The sequence below is a fragment of the Mercenaria mercenaria genome, chromosome 2 (genome assembly GCF_021730395.1).
Source record: "Mercenaria mercenaria strain notata chromosome 2, MADL_Memer_1, whole genome shotgun sequence".
Lineage (NCBI taxonomy): Eukaryota > Metazoa > Mollusca > Bivalvia > Venerida > Veneridae > Mercenaria > Mercenaria mercenaria.
In genome coordinates this window covers 35,055,881-35,081,000 of record NC_069362.1, presented here as the reverse complement: position 1 = coordinate 35,081,000, position 25,120 = coordinate 35,055,881, and the positions used below count along the sequence as shown (strand labels likewise).

Sequence of the window (25,120 nt, the reverse complement as noted above, 5' to 3'; positions counted from 1 at the left end):
TATGAAATTTCCGAAAATCGTGTATGTTTGGAGGGGAAGGTGGGTGAGGGTATAATTTTCTAATGTAAATTCGACGTTCTATTTTCGGGTAATAATAACGATTATAATACATTCTAATAATTATAACGAACAAATACTTATTATAAGATATATGTAAATGTTATAAATGTGATAAAAATTTAGTTGTCTGCCCAGCTTTTACAACTTTATCAAAATGTTCCAATACTTCGGAAGCATTTGACATAGACCTGGTCCTTAATAAAACCGAAACATTTTTTCTCAAATGCCAGTAGTCCACATTCTTTTCATATGTACAATTCCGTCATTTAATTAAAGTGAGTGAGTGAGTTGGGTTTTACGGCAAATCGACACTAAATGGTCATATATCGCCGAGAAGTTATATTGAAAACGCCAATTGTAAAGCATACCTTAAATCATTTATGTAAAAATGTAAAGCATATCTAAAATCATTTATGTAAACACGTAACCAAATAAAAAATGTCTGTTTTAATACGATTGTAATACATAGGAGTATTCAATGGAATTCTATGCTCGAATAAAACGAAAGCTTGGTCTAACATCAAAGAAGACAGCAAGATATAGTTTTTTATTAATTACATCGCTAATTGCCGAGTAGTATGTCATCTATTTTTCATGCTTTCATTTGGTTTATTCATGCGCAAGAAATAATCAAACCGTTTACTCTCTCTCGATATGTCATGTCATGCATGTCAATCATGAGATATTGATATTTAGAAATTTCTCCGACTGGAGATCCTTAGGGGACTTTCGATTCTACCTAACCAAATCATTGCCATACATCAAATTCAGTCATCTTTTACCTTAAGCGCTTTAAATGTACGGCTGTTCATCATTCGCCTAGCATTAACGCTCTGCCGTGTTCTGTGAAAATATGCTTGTGCAAACAGGTATATACGTCTTCAAAGGAAAAGGAGTTAATAAGTGAGAATACTGGAATGTCGTCAATTCACTTTATCCAATAGGAGACGGTTTAGAAGAATGTACGACAGTGAATTGTACAAGAATGACCGACAGATTGGATTTCTGATCACACTGTTAGCGAACAGTTATTTCAAATATTATTTTCTTAGCACATCGCGCGAGAGTAACTGGGAGTTTTAGAAAATCTCAGAACTAATCGTAGGGTTACTACGAACTCTGTTTACATCAAAAGAACGCAAAAGCTCCGATACAATGAATTGAATATACAATTACATTTTATATAAAGTTTACTTTGGAGACGTTTTTATTTTGAGATGGATTGTTATAAAAGGGTTAATTAGCGTCCATTTTCATAGATTTTTTTTTATCTCAGCATTTTCGTGTGTATAAGAAATCAAACAACAACAAAGACAATTAAAAAAAGGTAAAAAATTGATATTGTTTGGATTTTTTGTCGTCGCTTTGATAATGGATAATTGTGATGCCACGAGATCCAATATGTGCACAAAATCTATAATTATTACAAGAAAATGGTTTTAGTAAAACATGGATTCGAAATGATGAAAAGGAAATCAGTTGCGACTTTTTTTCTTTGATGCTACTTTTTTTTCAGTAATATTTATTTGACCATAACTACTGGAACTATGGATTACGCGTATGATGATGTAGATGTAGATGTAGATTACAGCTTTTATGGACTTGATTACGGTAATGAGACGTTGGATTATGGAAACATTCCTTTCCCCGGGGAGATAAAGAAAGTGCCCTTGTACGAGATCATTCTGAAATCCTACCTTTACGCTATGATCATTTTCTTTTCCTTGGTAGGAAACACGTTGATTATAGTGGTGGTGCTACGGCATAAACAAATGAGGACAACGACCAACTTCTACATCGTGAATCTTGCTGTCGCTGACATCCTTGTGACGGTCTTCTGTACTTGGGTCCATCTCGTAAACAATCTAAACAACAATAACTGGGTGTTGGGAGGCTTCTTCTGTAAATTCAACACATTCTCACAAGGTATAGCTTTAGTATTAATACGTACTTTGTTTTACAATAGTTGAAGTTTTGAAATGCATGCGCTTCCACCCATTTCTTTTTTGTCTCAATGTAAGTCACCAAGCACCAAGTCTATTCTGGTCTCGCTAACCGTCATTGCTAATAAAGTTTTACATTCTTGTAAGAAATCATGTACTCTTGCCTTTTTGTGTGGTCAATACATGTGTAGTCGATTATTCACGACTATCAATGATTGTTCTGTAACAGTGAAAGTATTATTTCACCGTGAAATTGGCAAACATACTATTCTAACACTTTTATATAAACAAAGAAGGATTTTACCGTGTATTGTCTTAAACATGTTTTGCAAAATGACCTACTTTTGCCTAGTCAATTTACGTCTAAAAAGTATTCCAGAGTAGTACCCCTTCCTGGTGTAATTTGAGCGTGTTAAAATGGAAATAGATTTTAGTTTTGCGTGCTGTGTTAGCCAATAAAACACGGTTATGAGTTCAGATGCGTAGTAATCTAATTACGGAGTTCGTGATTAGATTACAACGCATCTGAGCTCAAAACCGTGTTTTATTGCCATCACAGTATGCAAAACTAAAATCTATTTCTTAATTAATTGTCATGAAATGTAAGAATATGGAGAAATACTTATTTTAAAATTGGTATTTTTATTTAGATACTTTATAGCCAAACTCAGTTTTTACGGCTTACACGTAGTCAGCTTCACTGGTATGACCAAAACTGCTCCTTCAGGAATTTATATTGAACAGAAATTTCAAAATTTTACTTTCCATAAAAAAATACAGATCTTTATTTGTAACTGAAAATTAAAAAGTATATATTATAAGATAAAGTTTTAGCGGTTTCATTTTAGTCTCCATAAATTAATCATAATCTAGGAAGGCAATATGATCAGGGATTAATTGACAGAACTTATGAAATCATGCTATATTTTTGAACTACCTGTAAACATGTTTACTCTTGCTAAAGCGCGGTTGTACATTTCTGGTTGGCTGCACATATATTCTAAAAAACAATTAACAGCTTCTTGAGGAGGAGTTCTAACAGACAAGAAAAATTTTGTAGAGGTCGTGAACTGATGTTTATCTAGAATTTCATAATATAAACAATCTCGGGATTTTTATACAAACAATATATATTCTAAACAATCCGAGTGATGAACAAATGATGTAACTGTTTGTTTATTTATGGAACCGACGAGATAAATATGCCCATGCCCTGTTCCGTAATCAGGAAACATTAGAACTTATCTTATGATATAACAAAGCACATACAATTTAACAAAACGTATATGCAAAATGTTAAATGAGCCGTGCCATGAGAAAACCAACACAGTGAGTTTGCGACCAGCACGGATCCAGACCAGCCTGCGCATCCGCGCAGTCTGGTCAGGATCCATGCTGTTCGCTAACAATTTCTCCAATTCCAACAGGCTTTAAAAGCGAACAGCATGGATCCTGACCAGACTGCGCGGATGCGCAGGCTGGTCTGGATCCATGCTGGTCGCAAACCCACTACGTTGGTTTTCTCATGGCACGGCTCAAATATTCTCAGTCTTCGTTTATACAAAAACAGCCGTATATTCCGTATTTTCCTTGGTGCAAAAGGTGTGAGTTTTAGTACTTTAAACCTTGTCCTTTTGTCATTCACAGTGTCAGATTTCCAGCCTTGGTATATGTCCGAATTCAGATATAAAATACCGTTGGTCCAGTCCTTAGAGCATACTGCCACAAACAAACCGTTGGACTAGATCGCAGTGCATTTCATAATTGATTATAGAGAATAATTAATAGACACAATTAGTGCCTTTATGAGAAAATTCAGCTTGTACAATAATATGCACATATATATGCAATAAATGATATAATGCGGCATTATTTTTTTAAGATTAAAATTAATACCTTTTTGTTAACTAGGAAAAATGCCCAAGAAAATCGTAGCTTTGTGGAAGTTAGCTGCAATTATTTCAATGTAACTTTTCGTGCTTAGCTCTTGTCCCTTGTTTTTTTTATAAGAAATGTAAAGTAAGGTCAAAGCAAAATTACTGTACGATTGGAAGAAAAAAAAATGACACAATATTTTTTTTGAAAAAGGAAATGGCTAGCTATTTCACTGCAATAATTTAAATATTTTAGTGCTTTTTACATCTTCGTCCATAACCAATATTTGCGTAATGATAACAAAGATACACTGTTGTAAATGGAACGACATTTTCTATCAAAACCGAAATGTTTTCATATCTATCTGCTAAATACTAACTGCATCAAGAACTGACAAGAAATATAGAATGACAGCTATTAATGTCAATTGAATTATCTTATTTTCCCAACTGACAATAATTAGCATGGGAAGTGGAATATGTTAATCTATTTATCTTCATATTAGGTCGAATAATAAATAAGATTGGAGAACTGACGGCATTAACAACATTGAAATAGATGTATTTGCTCCTGTGAGTTTAAAAACCAAGGGTATATAAATATCAAAGCCTGTGAGTTTAAAAGTATATCTGTATATATACGTAAAGATTTGCAGGAAAACACTGCACTTGAAGCAGGGAAAAGCAAAAGACAATATTGAAATCAATAATGCAGTACCGCCAAAAAAGCACAGGTAAACATTCATTTGTCTAAATCTTCATAACAAACATTTGAACTTAGCAGACATTCACGCATTTGCTAAACATTGAACAAACTCTTCATGCTGAAAGTGTTAAAACTATCTCTCCTATTTTTGTTGTATTATCTCCTGTGAACTTATTACTCAATTAACAGCCTTTTCTCCATAATTAAGCCCAATTCGTTACGGCATAATGCGTTTCCACAGCTTTTTCTCATTAATTACTTACAGACTAAAAACGCCTGTTGCGAGTTCTCAGTAATTCGAAAGTTTTGTAAGATTTTCTATCACTCGCTCTTTTTCTTGAAAAAAAAAACAACAACATAGGGTACAAATTGTATATTTACTTTTACTTTCTGAAACCTATATTTGGAAATTTCGCGAATGAACTTTATTGTTGTTATAGTTTACATTAAATATTTTTAAAATTAATATTAGTGGCCATAAGACATAGTTTGGAGTATTAATTTAAACATATTTTATAGTACTGTGATATGATATTATATTTAATTTGTTTGCAGTACTTGTTTGCAGTACTTATTATGATAATAACCGTATACGACAACTTCCTGATATGGAAATTCCTAAGACAGTTTGGAGGAAGAACTAAAATTTGTCTGTTACTTAATAAAGTCCAATTTCCTTTCATGTACTAGAAGCAACCATATTGTAATATACAGTTTTGCGAGACAATTGAGTAATATACTAGACAATTTTGCATCAGCAGTTCGTTGCGAAAAAAATTACTGTACAGTTAGAAGAAATACTAACAACATTAAAGCGCTATGAAAATAAATCACAAAAAAAATCACGGAGTCATAAATAAAACATTACATGAACAAGTAATAACTGGTGAAATAAATTTAATTATCACATCCCCCGTTTATGTTGTGTTTTTGGTATTTGTTTTTATATATTTAAAAAACATTTACCTCAAACCTTGATTCCGGCATTTGACATCTACACAATATCAATATACAATCTTAAAATCATTACCGCCTTAAGTAATCATAGGCAGTGGAACTAAAAATACAAACTTCAAGTATGCACTGCATATTTTAGAAATATGTGTAGTCAACTTAAGTGTAGAGTCTAAAAAAGTACTTAAAGTACCATTTTCTGAACAAGAGTACGTTGAGCCATAAAACATTATCCTGGGGAAATATTTGGAAAAATGGTAACAACTCTGCTAAACTTTATTGTAGTCTTCGGTGGCTCTGTAGCTATTATATCCTGCAAGACATGCATTGTTTACCTCTAGGCATGAAAAAAGCATGTAGTACTATGAAAAGAAAAGTATGAAAAGATCAAATCAAACCCTGGGGAAAATTTGACATTTTTGCAATGTAATTTGTCAAAAACAGACGACGGATTTTATGATAGAACCCAAAGAATATCCCATCCCAAGATAAAATTTGTTGAGAAAGCGACTACTGGAAGTAGAATAGACTCTGCTACCTAAATATATGTTTTAAAGTATTGGAAAATATCTAGAAATATGAAAAAATTAAGGAAACATTATCAGGACTGTTGGATGCAGGACTGTGTGATCCTGTATAGCGGGTAAAATACATGAATTACCTTTCTACTGTCTTGATACATCATGGACATGATTAGGACTAAAAAGCGGTGTTCACGCATCAGTTTCACTCTATAAACAGGTTGTTTCCCTTGTGTACAGGGGGTTAAGGGTAAGTCGCTAGTAATCACAAGTCCTTATAGAATATTGTTATTGTTTTAAGAAGGGAGCGTTCGCAACGGGTGCATCTACATACTTAGCACAACCCTTTGTAATCCCGCAACATTCAAGGAGGATGTTTTATATATATATATATATTTTTATTTCGTATTAATCTACTTAATGTTGCATATGTAAAGGATTGTAATAATGTGACCATAAGTTCTTTCGCCATATTAAATTTAATACCATCTTCTTTCTAAGATGTTTCTCTATTTATATTTTTTCTACACTACAAAAGAAACAAAACAAAAAAAACCTTGAATTCTATACACGGCATATCTACAGGTGAAGAGTTAAATCTTATAAGAAAGCCGAAGCACAACATTGCTTCACTTTTGTGAGACAGTACTTATATAGAAGGTTTCTACTTGACCTGTTGCCTGGAATTCCCTATAAAAATGCGTATTGAGCATTATGTGTTTTGTTATCACGATATTTACGTGTAGTCTTTCATTGTTAAATCATTGTTAAGATATCATATTACGTATTTGTGTTTAGTCTTTTCATCCCTAACAGATGTCTAAGTTAATGACAGATAGATATTTATTATAAACCCAATTCAATTCTGTTGAAAATACTGCTTATATTTCACAAGTATATATGAACAGGCAGAAAAACAATCCGTATTTTACATTTTGTATTGTATGTTGTCGGGCTATTTTAATTAAATATTCATAACCTGACATAGTTCTATAAATAGTGCACACAAAAACTTCACTCATTTCTATTTTAACATCGCCAAATATTAAAGATTTCGTTCGATAACGAAACAACAAACAAAAATACAGAGGTATATGATAAAAGAGTCATTACAAAGGTTGCTCGATCTGGGATCTTGTATTCGGCTCTCGTATATTTTGCAAGGACGGATCACACTTGGCTCTTGAGTTACTACTATAATAACCCTATTTTATTATATACCTATATAAATTCTGTAAACAAATCGGCTTGTATTTTACAATTAAAATTAAATATGAACAGGCAGAAAAAAAATCCGCATTGTAACTTTTAAATTCGGAATTGTACATTTAGTATTGTATGCTGCCGGACTACTTTCATTAATATGCATTACCTGACACAGTTCTATAAATAGCCCAATAAAAATTCACTTAGTTTCATTTTAATATCGATAAACATTGAATATTTCGCTCAGTAGCAAAACAACAAACAAAAAGGTAGAAATATAGTAAGATCCGAAATTTTATTTTCGGCTCGAGTGGATTTTTGCCAGATCGGATCTCACGAGGCTGCAGCATCCCAGATCGAGTTACTGTTATAATAACCCTATTGTATCCACCTTACACAGAAGAAAACATTGAAACAATTAATACGTACTTGTCTAAGGTAAAGCCCATTTTTCAAGAAAAAGCTTTAGTTCATATGATTAACGAAAAGTGTTGAAATTTATCAAATTAAACGTATCGCCCAAAACATGCTTTGAAAACATCTCAGGCAAGCTGTTTGCATGTTAGTGCTACATAACATGGTTGAAAAATAATTAAAAAGTGATGTACAACTAATTCGATTTATCAAGGAGTCTCCATAGGAACTAATTTTTCTCCTTTAGAAACTATTTCTCAGACGGAATAGTAACGCTTCTCATTCATAGCAGGGCACTAGACAAATATGCCTGCACACAGAAATGATAATTTCATTATTGAATAATGAAGATACATATATATTAATGGCGTTTAAAATGGATTACCGGAGAAAGATATGCAAAGATCCAATGCAATTACACAGTTCGCCCATCACCAGACTAAGTGTCTGTACAAAATATGATGAGTTTCGTTCGTATCGATCATTCCCAATTATTTTGTGCTTTGATAACAGAATGTTTCTGCTGTAGACATTTTTGTAACAAACTGGTCTTTATCTCCAAAGATTTACTCGAAATGTCTTGCCACAGGATGAGGGAATAATTTCCGTATGGAAAATACAATATTAGCATTTTGAAAATGTCTGGAGAGGTACTACTGCTAGCTAGTAGCCAAATCAGCTAGCCATGACAAGCGCCGGAATCAAATGTGTAAGCTCTGATTTATTTAATGAACAAAATAACCCTTTACATCAACTAATAACCTTCATAAGACATTAATATCTCATTACTTTTTATGAATTTTTGCAATAAACCTGTTTATATATATCAAAGTATTTTAAAAAAGTGGACTATTATTTTTGATTTCATTTAAATTTCTAGTTTTACATTTAAAAGATCAGTTATAAAATTTTCGAACTGACCCATTATTTGTCCAAAATCTGATTAACGCCCATTAGTCATGAAAACAGTTCATGTGATTATTATAGCGTACAGTGAAAGGTATAAAGTCATATGCATAGATACCTTCTAAAAGAATTGGGAGTGTATAAACAAAAAGGTTTTGGTTATGTATAAAACATATTCTAAGTTGATTGGCGAGTTTTGTACAGTTGTCCTTTGGCCTTCTTGTAAGACATGAGTCAGAGTATAATGGGACCAAGTGCCTTTGTTTCAAAATGCAAAGCACCCAGTTGTGAACCTTTTTTTTAGACATTATCAATATTAAAAAACAACTAAACTGTGTCAAGTTCATATAGGTGAACGTCACTGAGAATAAGACAATTTTGAACGATTTTATTTTCCAATGAAATATAATTATGAGCATTCCATTGCTTAAGGTAGTTTATATTTTAATCCACCGATATCAAAATGGTTTATGCTTTATGAAATTACCACAAAGAATTTGTGGATGTTCAAACATGCAAATGCAAATGTAAGCCTGTGTGAATGGTTGCACAAAATATAAACGGGTTTTACCAAAAGGTGAAGGACTCGTTAAACAACTATTTAGAAGCATAAAACGTAATAGTAAAATGATAGTACATTCAATTTGACAGGACATATTCTTGTAAAGTAATAATAACAAATCCTGACACACCCAGTAGCTCAGTTTATGATAACATGGCATTATACCAAAATGGACAAAAACAGTACCTATTTAACAGATAATATCGATTATAAACTTGTTTTTGTCTTTCTTGGCAGGTTTTTTGCCTATTTGCTTTAGTATAGTTCCTTTTTCATTCTATAATACAGATATTATTAACAGTCATTCACTGAATCAAGGAAAATGGTTGTTTGATGTGTTTTTTGTTTGTAATAAAGGCAGCCGTAATATAGCGTAATATTTTAGGAGCACCTATATCTCTGCAATAACATACAGGTGAAAATAGTTCGGTGTTTGATCCACATAATTCTGCGTTTTATAAGTATTGTAAAACATAATAATTTACGTACCTAAGAGAATCGGATACAATAAAATTAGTCTGTAATTCTGAGTACCAGGACAATTAATATTACTTCTTAAAGCGGTTTGAGTTTACACTCTGGTGAAAAAGAAATATTTTCATCAACAGTCAGTCTGTTAATGAATTCTATAACATATTTGCATACACGATATACATTGCTTATCATTTCTGAAATTCTTGTTTGACAACCATCAACTATGTATTAGAAACATTTTGTTACGTTGCATTTCATTGGTAGAAAGGTTACTTGACGTCTGTTTTCATATTTCATAAACCTGAATTATGACTTTGCCTCGATTGACAGTTAAAATTCAAAGAAAGTAAATACTAAATGTACATTTTGACTTCTGTGTGAAGTAAAGTACTACATTACAGTCAGGATACGAGTTATATGACCCAGGGAAGTGCCTACGCCTTTAGTATCTTGAACAATGGTTTGGGTCCAATCGCTAAGGTGACCATGTCTTAGACCAGCTGACAAACGATGTAGAATGTCCTTTGTTAAAACGTAGAGCTGGTGAGACCAAATATCTCATATATAGAATTTTCCTCTGGCTACCTTGCCTAAATGATTCGTGTACCAATGATTCGTAAATGATTTCAGTTATGAGCTAGACAATTTCAGGGATCAGGCAAATCACTAAATGTTTCAAACTAACAATCATAAATAGCTCAAACTCCTATAGGCTGGAGACTCTATACTTGACTGGTCTTTTTGTTGAAGTTCCCGTCAGACAATGTCTTTGAATCAACAACATATGAGTACTATCGCATAGATGCTCGGCCTCTGTCCTCTTAATTGAAGTTACAACTCTATATGAATGATCTGACTCCTGGATGCTCAGCGCCTATATGCTATCACATGTAGCATTCAACTACCATATAGGTATATCCCCTAACGCTGAACCGTCTATAAGCTGGAACTCTCCTATTATCTCAGTAGATTACCAAACTCTGGGTCTCTGTCTCGGCTTCCCGATGCTCATCCTATTTCTGCTATCGTCTATAGCATTCAACTACCCTTAAGGCGAAGAAGGTGTAATTCAGCGACGTCTGGCGGAACGCCAACATTACGCTTCGCAACGTCGCGTCATTACGTTCTATTAAGAAACAAAGTGTGGCGCCGAGCGATGCGGGAGGGCGATACACCGGACGTTTTTTTTTTTTTTTCGTTTGAAGTCAAAACATGTGCAGAAAAACGAATGATGTTTTTTTTTTGTATTTTCTTTGGCTGACATGAGTGGTTATTTTGTCCTACTTACGTGTTTATCGCTTTTCCGTAACCAGGGATCACGTGATTTTAAAATTCATTCAAACGAATATTCCGTTTTTAGACGCACCACTTGCACAAAATAACTGCATTTTTTGTATTTCCTTGATGGTAATTATACTTGATTTGCATGAAAAATATGAGTTATACAACATTTTTAGTTTCAAATTGACAGTGTCATATATAAGGTCTATATTCTTAAAACTATGCTGAAAAAAAAGATTGACTGAATACGTTTGCGTATGAAGTTTTAAAAACACATTTATTTCGGAGCCCCCCCCCCCCCCCCCCCCACACACACACACACCCCGCACCCCGAAAACTTGTAGTATAGCTGTTTACTACCTGTATTATAAGAATGATTTTCATGAAGTTTTAGTGAGTTACAAAAATGTTGAATTCCCTATGTTTGTAAACATTATCGTTGGTGTTTGCATCTATTCATAAATTATAGCCTCGTTTCGGAGCATTCTTCCGGAAAAAAACCCGAAGATGCGCGACAGGTTCGCAAGCAGTCGGAAAACATACTTAAATGTGCAAGTCTTTTCAATATGATAATGGGTACACTTGAGAATTATGAAAGGCATGTCAAAATTCATATATATTTTGAAGACTGCTGATGTGTATAAATTTTATTTATCAATCAGACATTTACTATCATTGCCGTATAACATACAACCATAGCAGTTATCAAACGCATTGTCATAATAAAAATGAAAAATTCTGAAAAACTTTTGAGGTTTGTGTTTTGTTTTGTATTGTAGGTAATAATGATTTACCGTCAATTTAACTGTTATTGTTTCCGAACTCCCTAACGGTATCAACTTGCTGAACATTTATTACTGACAACATCTGTAGCAGGTTTGTTTAGATGCAGTAGTTCCAAAAGATAAATTATAGCAAAAGCAAGTATTTGGCGGTCGCTCAGTCTCAAATGTGTTACAACTTTACATGCTGCATATTATTCCTACATGGTTTCATGTCTCTATCATTTTTTTAAAATAAATGTAACAAAAATCTTGAAGCACTTAATGAGATACATGCGACACAATTTTATGTATATTTTCGACTACGTCAAGGGCCATAACACCGGTCTGACTATGTGAGATCAAATTAAAACATTATATACTCAAATGGAAATACTGATAACAATCCTGTGAGGTTTGATTACTCTGGGTCAATACTTTCTTAGATATGCCCGACACTATTTCGGACTGACGGACGGACGGGCGAGGGGAACACTAATTGCCCCGACCAAACATAACTTGGATAGGGCACATAAAAAGATATATTTCATATTGTTACATTCTCCATGCAAAGAAATCATTTACCACCAGTTGCACCGTATATTATACTTAAAAACACATCTTGAAATATGTCCTAACATTTCATGCGAAAAAATGTACGGCTTTCTTTTCACCACGGAATACAATGAAAATTCAGATTATTTCCGACCGAATATTTGCATATGTACATGTATATGCACTTGCTTAATTGTGTTTTGTCTCGCAATTGTACAATCTAAGTAGGTAACTTGAAAATTACCACATGTATTCAGGTGATAAAGACAACTATGAAATATAATGATTTGGAAATACAAGAATGAAAGTATGTTTTAGAAAATATTAGATTTTTTTAAAACGGAATGGCTGAATATCTATTTGCAAACAGCATACACAGTTTTAGTAATAAGACGTTTGCGTAACGTCAGAAAAAAAGCGGGAAAATGCGCAACGTCAAACGCCGCCCATAGCGCCATTTGAGACTTTATCATTTTTTGCGACTTCGTAGCTCGAAAACGAAGTCGGTAGTCAAAGAATTTTTTTCTATTATTTTGCTGAGAAATGCTTTTAAAATTACTGTGTAAATTTTAAAAAAAAATCTATGGACCAGTAAATGCATGCTGCCAATTTATACAAAAAAATGTCATTTCTGTAGAGGTCAGATTTTGGAACAACACATGCTAAGATTTATGGCTACAACTTAATTAATCGGAAAGAGCCAGCCTCAAACTTATCACTTAACAAACTCGCGTGCAGTCAGTGTCGCTGTGGGCTAACATTTGTCTGGTAGAAGTGTACTTCATAGATTTATCAAATGATTTTCTTATGATTTTTTATGTTTGAAAAATGCACGAGAAAATGGAGGTAGGGTAAAATTTATGACAATACTGCGAAAACGAAGTCGGTGACCCCTGATTTTTATTTGCTCAATTTACAGTAGAATAAATTTATAAGATAAAATTAGTTTTTTAAAAAATTCTGTGGACCAGTTTTTGTCCACTACTTAGTCATTCCGCACGAAAACAATAATTTCATAGAACATTTTTGTCATGATTATTGCATAAAGTAAGCAATCCTTCAGCGAATAGCGGGAGTATGTATTTGAAAATTACATCACCGTGTAGGTTTCGACTGACATATCATATAAAATGAGAAAAAAAAATACTTTTAAATAAAATGAATGCGCTGAGACTAAATTAATCGCCATGAAAACGGCAACGTCACAACTATTTCCGACTAGGCTTAAAGGTGAAATTTCGACGTCATTTGCGTAAAAAGTGTGCATTTGATCTTTCCAATAACTGTACATCGGGTGAAGATCAACTTCTGCAGTTATCTACGTATGTTATCTAGGGTGTAATTTGTTTTTGAAAATCCCGCTCATTACACCTTCTTCACCTTAAGGTAAAACTCCTATGCGCTGGCCATATAGCTCGAAACCTTGTTGAAATTCAGTAACTCTTCTTTAGTCTATGAACTTCAAACGTCTTCTTTTTAATAATTTATCCGCCCTGACAGGGTAACAGCAATAGTCTCCTTATCAACGTAATCGAATAAATTATCAGTTAAATCCTTGATGTGTCTTCTTCTACCGCTGGATACCGAATGCTCTCTGTGTAATCCATCCTATTTATACCTCAGCAGACGTGCTATTTTCAGAACTTGTTTCTGATTGGTCCAAATTTAAACATAGCGTTTTACAACGAGTACTTGCTCTATCAAATATCTGGTTCCCTTTAACTTTTGTATATGGCATAATGTGTGAGGCTGGGATCCAGCTATCAACATAATGAAGCCAAATCAGCCACAAATGACCCAACTCCTATTATTAACCACAATTCAACAATAATTATAGCAATGATAGCATGGAGAGGGAGTCAAGCACTATATGTGCTTAATGTGTTACGTTATCAATATATCAAACATACCAATTATTCTGACAATTACAAATAAATCAAGCACAATGTTCTTTTTACTTTCTAAAAGATTCGCATCAGTCTTAAAATAAACACCAGTTCTGAAATTTGCTTTAGAATTATCGTGTACTGATAAAATAATACCATGTGTTGTAAATGATCAACTCCTAACAACTGGTTTATTTTATTGATGAAATACCTTATCGATTTTAGGATTGTAATACTTGTATATATTGCAAAAAAGCTGAAGTTTGAAAATACTTATCAAAAAGTATATAACTGTGGTTTTCAAATAATAATATGGTAGTTTGATCCCGATGTCAAATCTCATTAAAGTGATTACGTAAACTGATCACAATTGCAAAACAATTTCCATATAAAAGAAAATTATCTCTTTCCTTTTAGCATTTGTCACTCTCGCCGTTATGTACATTGTACTTGGATTTTCCGATGGTTTGGTGTGCCAATTAATTACGAATTGATTTATTCCTGCTTTTAATAGGGAAAGAATTGTCAAGTATTATGTATGAATAAGTTATGAACAATACAATGAGGCATATATACTGAACAAAACAACTAACTACTCTGTTATTTTGCAAACAGATAAAAGTACAGTGCCGTTCAAAATTTAAATTAAAAGAGACTGTTTACAATATGAAATAAGAAGCCTTACACCATCAATAGTTAAAACATTAAAACGACAAACTTAAAAATGATAGAATATTGTATTTATAAACATGTTTAGCAATATTTACATAACAATCAATGCATTTTAAACCAACCTATATACTAAATTATTAACGCAGGTTTTAGCTAGTATACGAATATGACTTTGACTAGAAAAAAAGTTTTAATTTGTCAGAGTTAGAAAACCTTGAAAAACTTTCATTTGCTGAGCATGGACAAAACACTTATTCTTATGTCATCATATAACTGTCATTCCATGATTACATGAAATTCAGACTCGACCTTGTTAATACAGAATGGACAAAATCGTTCATGCAACAGAAGTCTTTTATATGTGCCGGTTTCGATTCTAATTGGCACTACACCGCATCTTAATTTTGCTAGAGCAGATCTATGTGTACTGCACATAATCATTTTACAATATTCTTCAACATTAAATTCAGTTTTAAAAAGTTTGTATGTTCTAAGTTTACTTTAAGCAACATTACTACTATCGACATCTGAGTTTATAAATTCTTCAGTTTACTTTACCTTTTCAACAATACTTTGTATAGACGCTACGACATTCGGAGTACACAATTCATCACAATTGATTTTTGATACCATTGCTTGAATCTATAATAGCAATTTTTACATCTATTTCTACATACATGAAAAGTATAAACAAAAATCCTATGATTTATTCTAGTAGCTGACATTTCACAAAGTCTAAACCATAAATTAGTAATTGATGACAACTGTCTTACTGTTGTTGGTTGCCAACCCATATCCCAAATTAAAGCAGCAGAAAGAGTGTATCTTAAAGATGAACACATTGCTTTATTTTAAATAGTATCTATGCATGAAAACTGACGTGTACCCTAAATGGCAGTGCCATAGGCAATTACAGATCAAACAAAAGAGTCTAGAAAAATATCGTAAGTCATTCCATCCTCTAACTTGCAAGTCATTGAATAAACATGAAACAAAAAGAAAATGAGCCGTGCCATGAGAAAACCAACATAGTGGGTTTGCGACCAGCATGGATCCAGACCAGCCTACGCATCCGCGCAGTCTGGTCAGGATCCATGCTGTTCGCTTTTAAAGCCTATTGGAATTAGAAAAACTGTTGGTGAACAGCATGGATCCTGACCAGACTGCGCGGATGCGCAGGCTGGTCTGGATCTATGCTGGTCGCAAACCCACTATGTTGGTTTTCTCATGGCGAGGCTCAAATGATGTTTCCCCACACTAAGTTTATACTAAGCTTGATTGTGATGAAAGATTTAAGCTTATTTTAACCACTGTCGAGTCCGCTTCCTGGAAAAAAACGCAGTACGGGTGTCATATGAGAAGGCATGGTTGTGACCCCATTGGGGCTCGAACCCACGACCCCCGAACTGAGTGACACCTTAATCACAACATTAATACTTATTCCATTCACAAAGTTGGTCTAACATCTTTTGTAACTTTTTTTCATTTTCTGCTACTAAAACCATATCATCAACATACAACAAAATACATATCTTCTCATAATTTCCTACCTTAATACCTAGGTCTAATGCCTTCATTTTCAAGACCATATCACTGATTAAAAATGTCATAAAAAGAATAGGTGACAGACCACAACCTTGTCTTAATCCAAACTTAACATCAAACCAATCCGTATACATTTTATTTATTCTCACACACATTGATACATTACAGTAAAGTGATTTTATGGCTTTACTCTTGTTACCATTTATTCCTATATGTTTTAATTTTCTCAAAAGAATGTCTATGACTTAATCATAGGCTTTTGTAAGATTGATAAAGGCTGAAAATGTCTGAAGTTTAGAATCCAGTTTGTTCATCTTCTAAAATATTATTTGATTCTATAACTTATAACATTTTTCCATTTCAACAAAATCAAACGATGACTTCCCTTTGAGTTGCATATTTTCGGACTTTAACCCGATTTTGAATAGTCATATGAAAATATTCCAAAATGTCTAGATTTAAAAAAAAACTAGCAACAGAGTTAAATAATAGAGGGGAAATATGACAAGAGAAACAAAATTACATCTCTGTCATGTCCTATCGAAGAGATCATTCGATATTTGTATGATTTGTAAATATTTTCTAGGAAAACATATACAAGTATTTATCTTTTCGTAATTTGATATTTTTGAAATGTTGGTATGTCATTAACAATATATTGATCAAAACTTCTACTGAATTTCTAAACAGTGCATTGAATATTTTTTTTAAATGTTTGGCAAATGGCGGGTAAGCTGTTTTGTTCACTACACATAGGCATGGGCTAGTGAGTTTATTGTTGCTTTTGTAACGATATTAAAAGGAAATGTGTGAAATAAAACAAAATTTACGCTAGAGAAGAAAACCATTAATTTTACTTTCGTGTTATTTCATCTTCGTTTCTTTTATCTGTTCCGTCAATTATTGAATAGACTCTGATAGTTGAATCGTCAGAAATCCCCTATCGCACACAAAGTCGCATCAGTTTTGAATAATTTGAATCAGCCTCCTACGATCAGGAAATGACTTGTCCACTCAGTAAGCTTGATAATGGTAATATGGTTGGAACTGATATTTACCATTCATTGCTTTAGGCAGTTCCTGTCTGATATCCTTTCATATTTACTGAGCCTATCAATCAAACTCTTGGTTGTTCTGGCATATTATTTGTTTTGTGAATGTGACATTTAAGGTATATTAAATATTTTGATTCATTTATGTCATCGTGCAGTATCAGATTTAGAGATTATTACAATCTTTTACAATATGAGCAGAAGAAATTTGAAATTACTTTATCATTTTATCTGATAAGAAAATAATTCATATGAGAAACATTTCTAAAATAAACTAGACTGAATATGAAACAGTTGACCCACATGTAGGGATATTGTTTAATATACTGTTGTATGTAATAATCAAGTTAATTAAGTGATTTCGTTATTCTTTTTTTTTTAGTCTTATGTCTGGTAGCAAGTGTTCTGTCCTTGACCTTGATTGCTTACGACAGATTCTTCGGGATCGTTTTTGCACTGAAGGCTCACATGACGAATCGAAAAGCTCGCTTCTCCATAGGTGTTATCTGGCTGTGTTCATTTGCTATCGCTGCCCCGTTGTTATGGTTCCGAGAGCTTAAAGAACGTCAATGGCTAGACTATACAGAACGATGGTGCGATGACACGTGGCCACTGGAAACAAAATCAGTTCCAGGATTAAATTATACCGTGGAATACATGCCATCGAGGACAATATATTTCACATTCGTGTCAGCTGTCCTATATTTCTTCCCTATGATTGTGATGACAATAGCGTACTCAGTTATCATCAGAAAACTCAGATCAAGTACCATTCCTGGTGAAAGAGTGAATGCTGGTTACGAAGCACAGCAAAAGACAAAACGAAAGGTAAAATTGATATTTTCCTTATTATTTATTGTGGTAAAATGTTTTGATGGACTTACAACACACTCTTACATTAAAAACAGTGGTAGATGCATTTTATGTCATACCTTCCTTGCAGTTAAGACAATTAAACAATGCATATTTCTTGATCTTATCACTTTTTATAGTTGTTGCATGTTAAAGAGTACTGGTAGATTAGTGCCATGCAAGAGTAATCTCTTATGTTGTGCTTGCTTTAAGACTGTCTATACGTATTATCAATATTCGTGATCTCAATCCGCTGAACACGCTTTCTTACTTAATTGCATAAATATTAAGCAATATTAAAAATGTTTTGAATAAGACCTCCCACCGTCTCCGTACACAGTGATACACTGAAATGATTGTACGAACCGGTAATACAAGGATCTAATGAATGTAAATCGTTGAATGTAATGTGCCAGTATGATAATCTCCTAATTCTCTTTGAAATTTATACATTTGTTCGTTTGAAGACGTTACCTACCTCATATACCTATCTGATAAAGCCTAGTTCATTTAGAAATGCTTGCTACTTTGATATCGATATTGAAAGCTTTTCCTATGTGTTTGAAACATGAATGAAGCCAAAGGAGGATGTAGTACATATTGTTTCGACTACATTTGTGAAATGTTTAAATACTTTGTGTGGACAAGCGCAGTTTATAATCTAGGTGGCGTTCCTGTTATAAAATTTAACAGTCTAATCATTTGGCAGCTACATGCATGATGTGATAAACTAGATATAATTTCTTCTAGAGTAGAACATGGTATTTCCAAGTAAATACACCGTTTTGATATAGAGGGAAAACTTTTAGTGAATTTTATGATGACTTTAGAATCTTCTTACAGATTTAATTCACTAAGTGTAGCTTGTTGAAAGAGTTATTAGTCTTATTCAAGCAATTGATAATTTGAATCTGTATCTTAGAAATAAAATACAGTCATTACCGTTTGAATTCTAATTAGGCAATAATGTCGTGCATCTGTTTTTATTTTTCAGGTGATTGCAATGTTGGTGACAATTATGGCAGTGTTCGGTGTATGTTGGTTACCCTACCAGATAGTTCTGCTCTACAGTGAGCTTCGAGAGACAAGAGAAATGGTGAGATCATAAAAGAAGTTATAATTTTGAAACTATAGTTTTGATGAATTTTAAAGCTTGCTATTTCATATTTACGAATGAAATGAAATGAGCGATAAATAAATGTTAAAAATATTGGCTTACGATGTCATTAGCATTTCTGAACACTTCATATTTTTTTCCAATACAATAAACTGTATTATACCTTTTCATGAGAGTAGATTCTAATTTATTGAGATTAGCAATTTATTGTAAGTGTAATTAAATGTTTTAGCTCCTAAATATTCGTTTATCACTTGAAGAAAATTCTATTATGTGTTTAAGTACATGACCATCAAAAGGTAATCTTTTATATCGGAAGGAGATGAAAAATATGGATATTACACACTTTTCAACTTACTTCGGTGTTACTCTTTTCGCGAAGTGTGTGTAGTTGAAAATCGTATTAGTATTATGCTTTATATATACTATCTATTCTCATTAAAACGAATTTTATTACATGCTTTTCAGAAAATTATCGAAAAACTAGTTTAAAAGATATGTAGTATTGTGACAGTGAAATGTATTATATATATCTTTCGCTTGTAAGAAACTATAAATGGGCTAATTTAGTCAAAACATGAAATGATAAAAAAATATGTTTGTTTTACATGTAAGATAAAAATATCTTTCAATCTTACACTTTCATTTTTGCCTATGACAATCGTGAAAGTATTGCATCTGGTGTTTTACTCGTGAGAGATATTTTAACCTTACACTGAAACAAACAAATACCTCTATATGTTACATCAAGCCCTTAAAAATATAAGAACACGTATCTTCCATGTTTTATATAGCTTCAAAACATTTCATTTTTAATGAAGTAATGTAAATTTGACCGACTTATGTTTTGGTCTAGGAAGTATTAAATATGTTTCCACATACTAGTAACTAAGTAAGTCATTTCTGTCTCAGTTTCTACCTTTAAATCTACCCTTACCTATTATCTTTCGTACGCCAATTTAAACCATTTTCACTGCTTCAATATTGAAAACAAAATTATTTGATCAGGTACAAGTAGAACAACCTTTTCTGTAATGAAATTCAATTATTCTGTGGAAAGTAGCTTTAAGGTACTTAGCATCAAATCAGAGACAGGTCAACGTTTTTGTTCGGAAGGACATTTAGTGTGTCGTAAATGTTCACATTTGCTTCCGGTTTGACATGCCCGCTTTAGAATTTTATGGTATAGCACTCTCTTAAACATACCACTATGGCAAAATAAATAAGTGGCTGTGGCATCTTTAGACTGTTTCTGCGTACTCGAAATGTTTACGCTCCTTAGAATCCAGTTAACCTTATGTACATAAATTGTCTATAAATTGTCTTTCTTACACAAAATCTTCGAAAAGTCGAATAGTACTCACCTAAAATAATAAATTATCTGGAAATACTGCTGAACATTATCATTGCAAAATATATCAACCCTAGTGTAAACAAGCTGATATCATAATGAGAACCTTTTTTTTGTTTGACAGTGCAACAAGAAAGTATGGATAAAACATGTGTATATTGTTTACGTGGAGTTTATCAAGATGTCCCTTATTGTTTTTGTTTTTTTTTTCAGCTCGGGGAATGGTACTTTACGATGCAGTTTCTGGCAGGATGTTTTGCGTACTCTAACAGTGCTCTCAATCCGTTGATTTACGCAGGATTTAACAAGAATTTCAAACAAGGTAATACACACCGTCTACTTAGGCTTAAAATGCATCTTAGATGTACATGTATTTGTATTGCTTGTTTATTACATTTTGATAACACTTGCTTGTTACTTTATCTAAAATCATTTTTTTTATTTTGTTCATACCTATTCCTTTTCAAAACTGCATGCTCGGTACTTAAAGGATTTATAGCATATATCCCAATATACTGTTATTCACATAATCGGAGAACGATTAATTTGGAAGCTAGCTACAAAATCATGAAAGGTGTACAAAATTGTCTAATGTGAAATTAAGTTTATGATTTCTATCGGAAAAAGTCGTTCACAATTTGTACTGAAACTATACCTTTATGGCATAGCCGTAAAAAATCGACAAAGAAAGAATAAAGAAAGAATAATCTGTCTGTTAATGAATCTACATTTAGATTAATGGTTAGTGTTTTGGGAAATACAGTTAGATATTATACTGTAAACATATTTTAACCGCTTATGAATGCAGCCCTGTCAAAACAATTCTAAAACTTAGTTAGAAGTGTTCTAGAGCAGTTAGAAGTTATTAGATTACCCTTAATTAACATTTAATTTAGTTATTATGCAAGCTTACGATCCGCATGTTTATATTCTAATTTTATATTTGTAATGCAATCTTGCTTGTTTTTCTTTTATTGCTCTTTTGGTTTTGTTTGCTTGTTTTTCTTTTTCTTTTTTTTTCTGTTGTATTTTGTATGTTTCATAGTTTTGGTTAACTGGCTTTATTTCTAGCTTTTCTTGACTTGAGACGAGGAATGGAAGACCCTAGACGCCACAGCATGATACCTCAAACACGGATGAGGCGACAGGCAATCGACAGATTGTCTATACATTCAACGACCTCCACAAGCAGTATTAAAACACACGGTAGTAGCCTGCCTAGGACACCTGAAATTAAAGTGAAGACAAGGAATTCCTCTGACACTTTGACACCTCTTCTTGCCGCATTTCCCTCACCACAGATATTATCACACATTAGACAGAAACGACTTGATGCAGAAAAATATGCTGTTACTGGATTTAACTCAGACACTTTCTGCCGACAATCACTCTCGCTCGATCATCTGCAAGAAAATCACGACAGATGTAACGATACAGAAGAAGAAAACAAAATGGATAAAAACGTAGCTTGCCGTAGAAGTCAATCGGCTCATGTCGATTTCACTTATTGTCTGCTTAGGGATACTTATTAGTGAACGGCAATATTGATCCAAAGTGAGTTCCGGGATTCTTTAAATAGCACCGATAAGAAGAAGCGTTGTGATTTTAAATTAGAATTTAGAAAATTCTCTCTTCCATTTAAAATCCACAAAATTTATTTCAGAATGACAACGCGTCAATTTTCTGGCTTAATAAATAAAACCTTTTGAAATGGAAGTTGAACAAAAAATATGGTCAATTGTTATTGAAATCTACTAGATGATCTTTCATGATAGGTAATATGAACAGTGAGCCTATCAGATACAGCTTATAAATATTGTAGTATATGTACTTCTTGTACAACAAAATAAAGCGATCATTGCATTGTAAAGGATGTAAAGTGAGTCTCAGTCATGTTAGACTGTTAAAGCAAATCCATTCTCATTCGTGACATACTCTTTGCTTTTAAAAAATAACGGCTTATTACTTTTTTGATTTCTCGTAAATAGTCATTTTATACTAACAGGCAATAAATAATTTTGCTTTTATTGAAATGTACTGGAAACGATGTCTGTAGATGCTATCATATATATGAGGACGGAATGAATAAGTTGTATGCTCCAGATACGTTTTGAAACCCCTACTTTTCCATGTACAGAATCCGTAACAGGGTTCTTCGCGAGTATTCCATCTACAATTTGCATAATGAGATATCAAGGTAGTAGTAGGGTTTTTCATGGGGTAACGAAGACGAACCATCTTGTTACTGAAAGAGCTAATGAAACAATAGTTTAAGCCTTGCAACCAAATACATTGAAACCAAAGCTTCGTAAAACTGTGGTCTTAATATAAGTGATTTAGTTTATATTGTCGACATAAAAGATGATTCGTATTGAAAAAATATCTGATTAAATCAAACATAACATATACTTGTTATATTTTTCTACTGCAACGAATCAGTAAAACTTAAAGCATTACAAGTCAAAATTCTCAAATAATGGCGAATATATTAATGAAAATGACCAAAAAACAGTCAAACGCGATTATATATATTTGAACATAACATATGAAGTTTATTATCAGAAATTTTCATAAGTCTTTGATTTACATGAGCTTTACATACTTAAAGACCGAAAATATAGTTATTTAGACCTACTGCTTGAATACAGGTTGAAAGTGTTAGGATGTGTTCGTTCTTCTCCCTATTGCGTACGTTCAATAGTTCTGACATACATTAAGAAACTGTTTGACAATGTAATGATTAAATAACAACTCTTAAGTATGCCTCAGTTAGACATATTTCAAGACGCAAATGAACGACACGTATTGACAGACGTACTGACACACTTTTCAAACACGACTGTTTCTTAAAAAATGTATATTTCCTTTATTAACGAACAGCCATTGTTGTTAAGTGTGCTCGTAAGCCATTTCACCTTGACTTATAACCTGTTTTTAAAACATGTGCAACGTAAGTTACAATATCAATTAATATCAGTTTCTGTATCGATTAGTTGTTTTGTTTTTATTGGGTTATGGATAAACTATGACTGTAAACAGATGCGTTTCATTCAAATTGATAGCAAAATAGTTCAATTTAATTTAATAAATCTCAATTTTATGTATTTAACAGGTTTGCGTGGGGTATGGCAGACTGTTCGTTGTCACAGAAACCCAGCAGTAATGGACCCTAAAACATATGGAACGTATCATTCGTCAACATATGCCACTGCTTTATAGTCTAGATACTGACATTGTTTATGTTTGTTTCCATAGTCTGATCAAGAGGGACCATGTGTACTATGCTGTTGATAGGTTAAGAATTCTGCACGAACGTATCTAAAGTCTTTTGTTGTACATTTTGTAAAATGCCGCAATAATTATTTTGCTCTCGTGTACATGTAGCTTGAAAACGTGACCAGATACAAACTGGTGACTAAAACTATGAAAGAGCATCTGATCACACGAATCCAGCCGTAGCTGAAGTTGTGTTTTTTTTCTGAAAACTCTAGAAATATGCATTGATTGGTAGTAATATTTTATCGAGGATCATTGTACATTATTTCTCAAATATGTATGCCTCGACGGAAAATGAAAAATAATAAAACACCAGTTACGACAAGGGTTTTATGTGTCTTAATTACATAAAACCGAAAACGAAACTAGGTATATATCAATATTTTATTTAGTCTGTTGTGATAAATATTGAAAAGCAAATAGTCATTAAGCATGAATCATTTATTGTCTCGGTTTGGTGACTTTTGCAATTAAGACGTATCTTTGATTATGTCTGTTATGTTGCTGGATAAAAATTACTCCTTTTGGAAATAATGTATCTTTACAATATACGTCATGTAAAGAGCTTTGAATATTGCAATATTCCAATTATGGAAAGAACTTGTTGTTGTTAGTTTCCAAGTGTATGAAGAAATCATAGCTTGTTTTCTGTGATAAAAAGTTAATGTAATATGTTGTGATTATTAAATGTTATGCGAAGCAATTAAATACACTAATGACAATTATAATGTCTGGCTACGTTGCGAGGATATTTGTTATAAATACAAGCGTCGGTTGAATAGGATAGTGTCTCGAGAATAACATTAATCAATTACAAACAGTATTAAATTGTTACGGTAAAGTTATTTCATATTGGATCTAAGCTGTTCTTAGAGTATACACATTTTGGAGGATATGAAGAATGACAGTTAATTGATAACACATTTGAAAAACGATCAGTGTTTTGAAGTTTTAACGACATAAACTAGAAATCGTTGGCATGTCTTTAGCCAATACTGTATTTTGTAAATGTATAGTGATTTATTTCAAACAACTGAAATAAATAGTGGTGTGTGTATATAAATATAATTTTGTATCATATTGAGATTAATTGTTGTTGACGAAATAGTGCTATTGATGATTTCATTTAAGTGAATAAACAGTAAGACCTAA

The 25,120-nt window shown here is 32.8% G+C and overlaps 1 protein-coding gene across 1 annotated transcript; it reads left to right on the top strand.

Moving 5' to 3' along the window:
• The first annotated feature begins 860 nt into the window (after positions 1-860).
• Positions 861-25,120, top strand: LOC123563700 (QRFP-like peptide receptor). Its single transcript, XM_045356652.2, has 5 exons — positions 861-1,986; positions 17,755-18,200; positions 19,219-19,320; positions 20,906-21,014; positions 23,805-25,120. Exons 1-5 carry the CDS (start codon positions 1,608-1,610, stop codon positions 23,909-23,911), a joined length of 1,143 nt encoding a protein of 380 aa, XP_045212587.2. The 5' UTR covers positions 861-1,607; the 3' UTR covers positions 23,912-25,120.

Coding starts and splice junctions, on each gene's coding strand:
- LOC123563700 (XM_045356652.2), top strand. CDS start 1,608: ATGGATTACGCGTATGATGATGTAGATGTAGATGTAGATTACAGCTTT. Junction 1,987..17,754: donor ATTCAACACATTCTCACAAG/GTATAGCTTTAG, acceptor TTTTTTTTTTAG/TCTTATGTCTGGTAGCAAGT. Junction 21,015..23,804: donor TAACAAGAATTTCAAACAAG/GTAATACACACC, acceptor TGTATTTAACAG/GTTTGCGTGGGGTATGGCAG.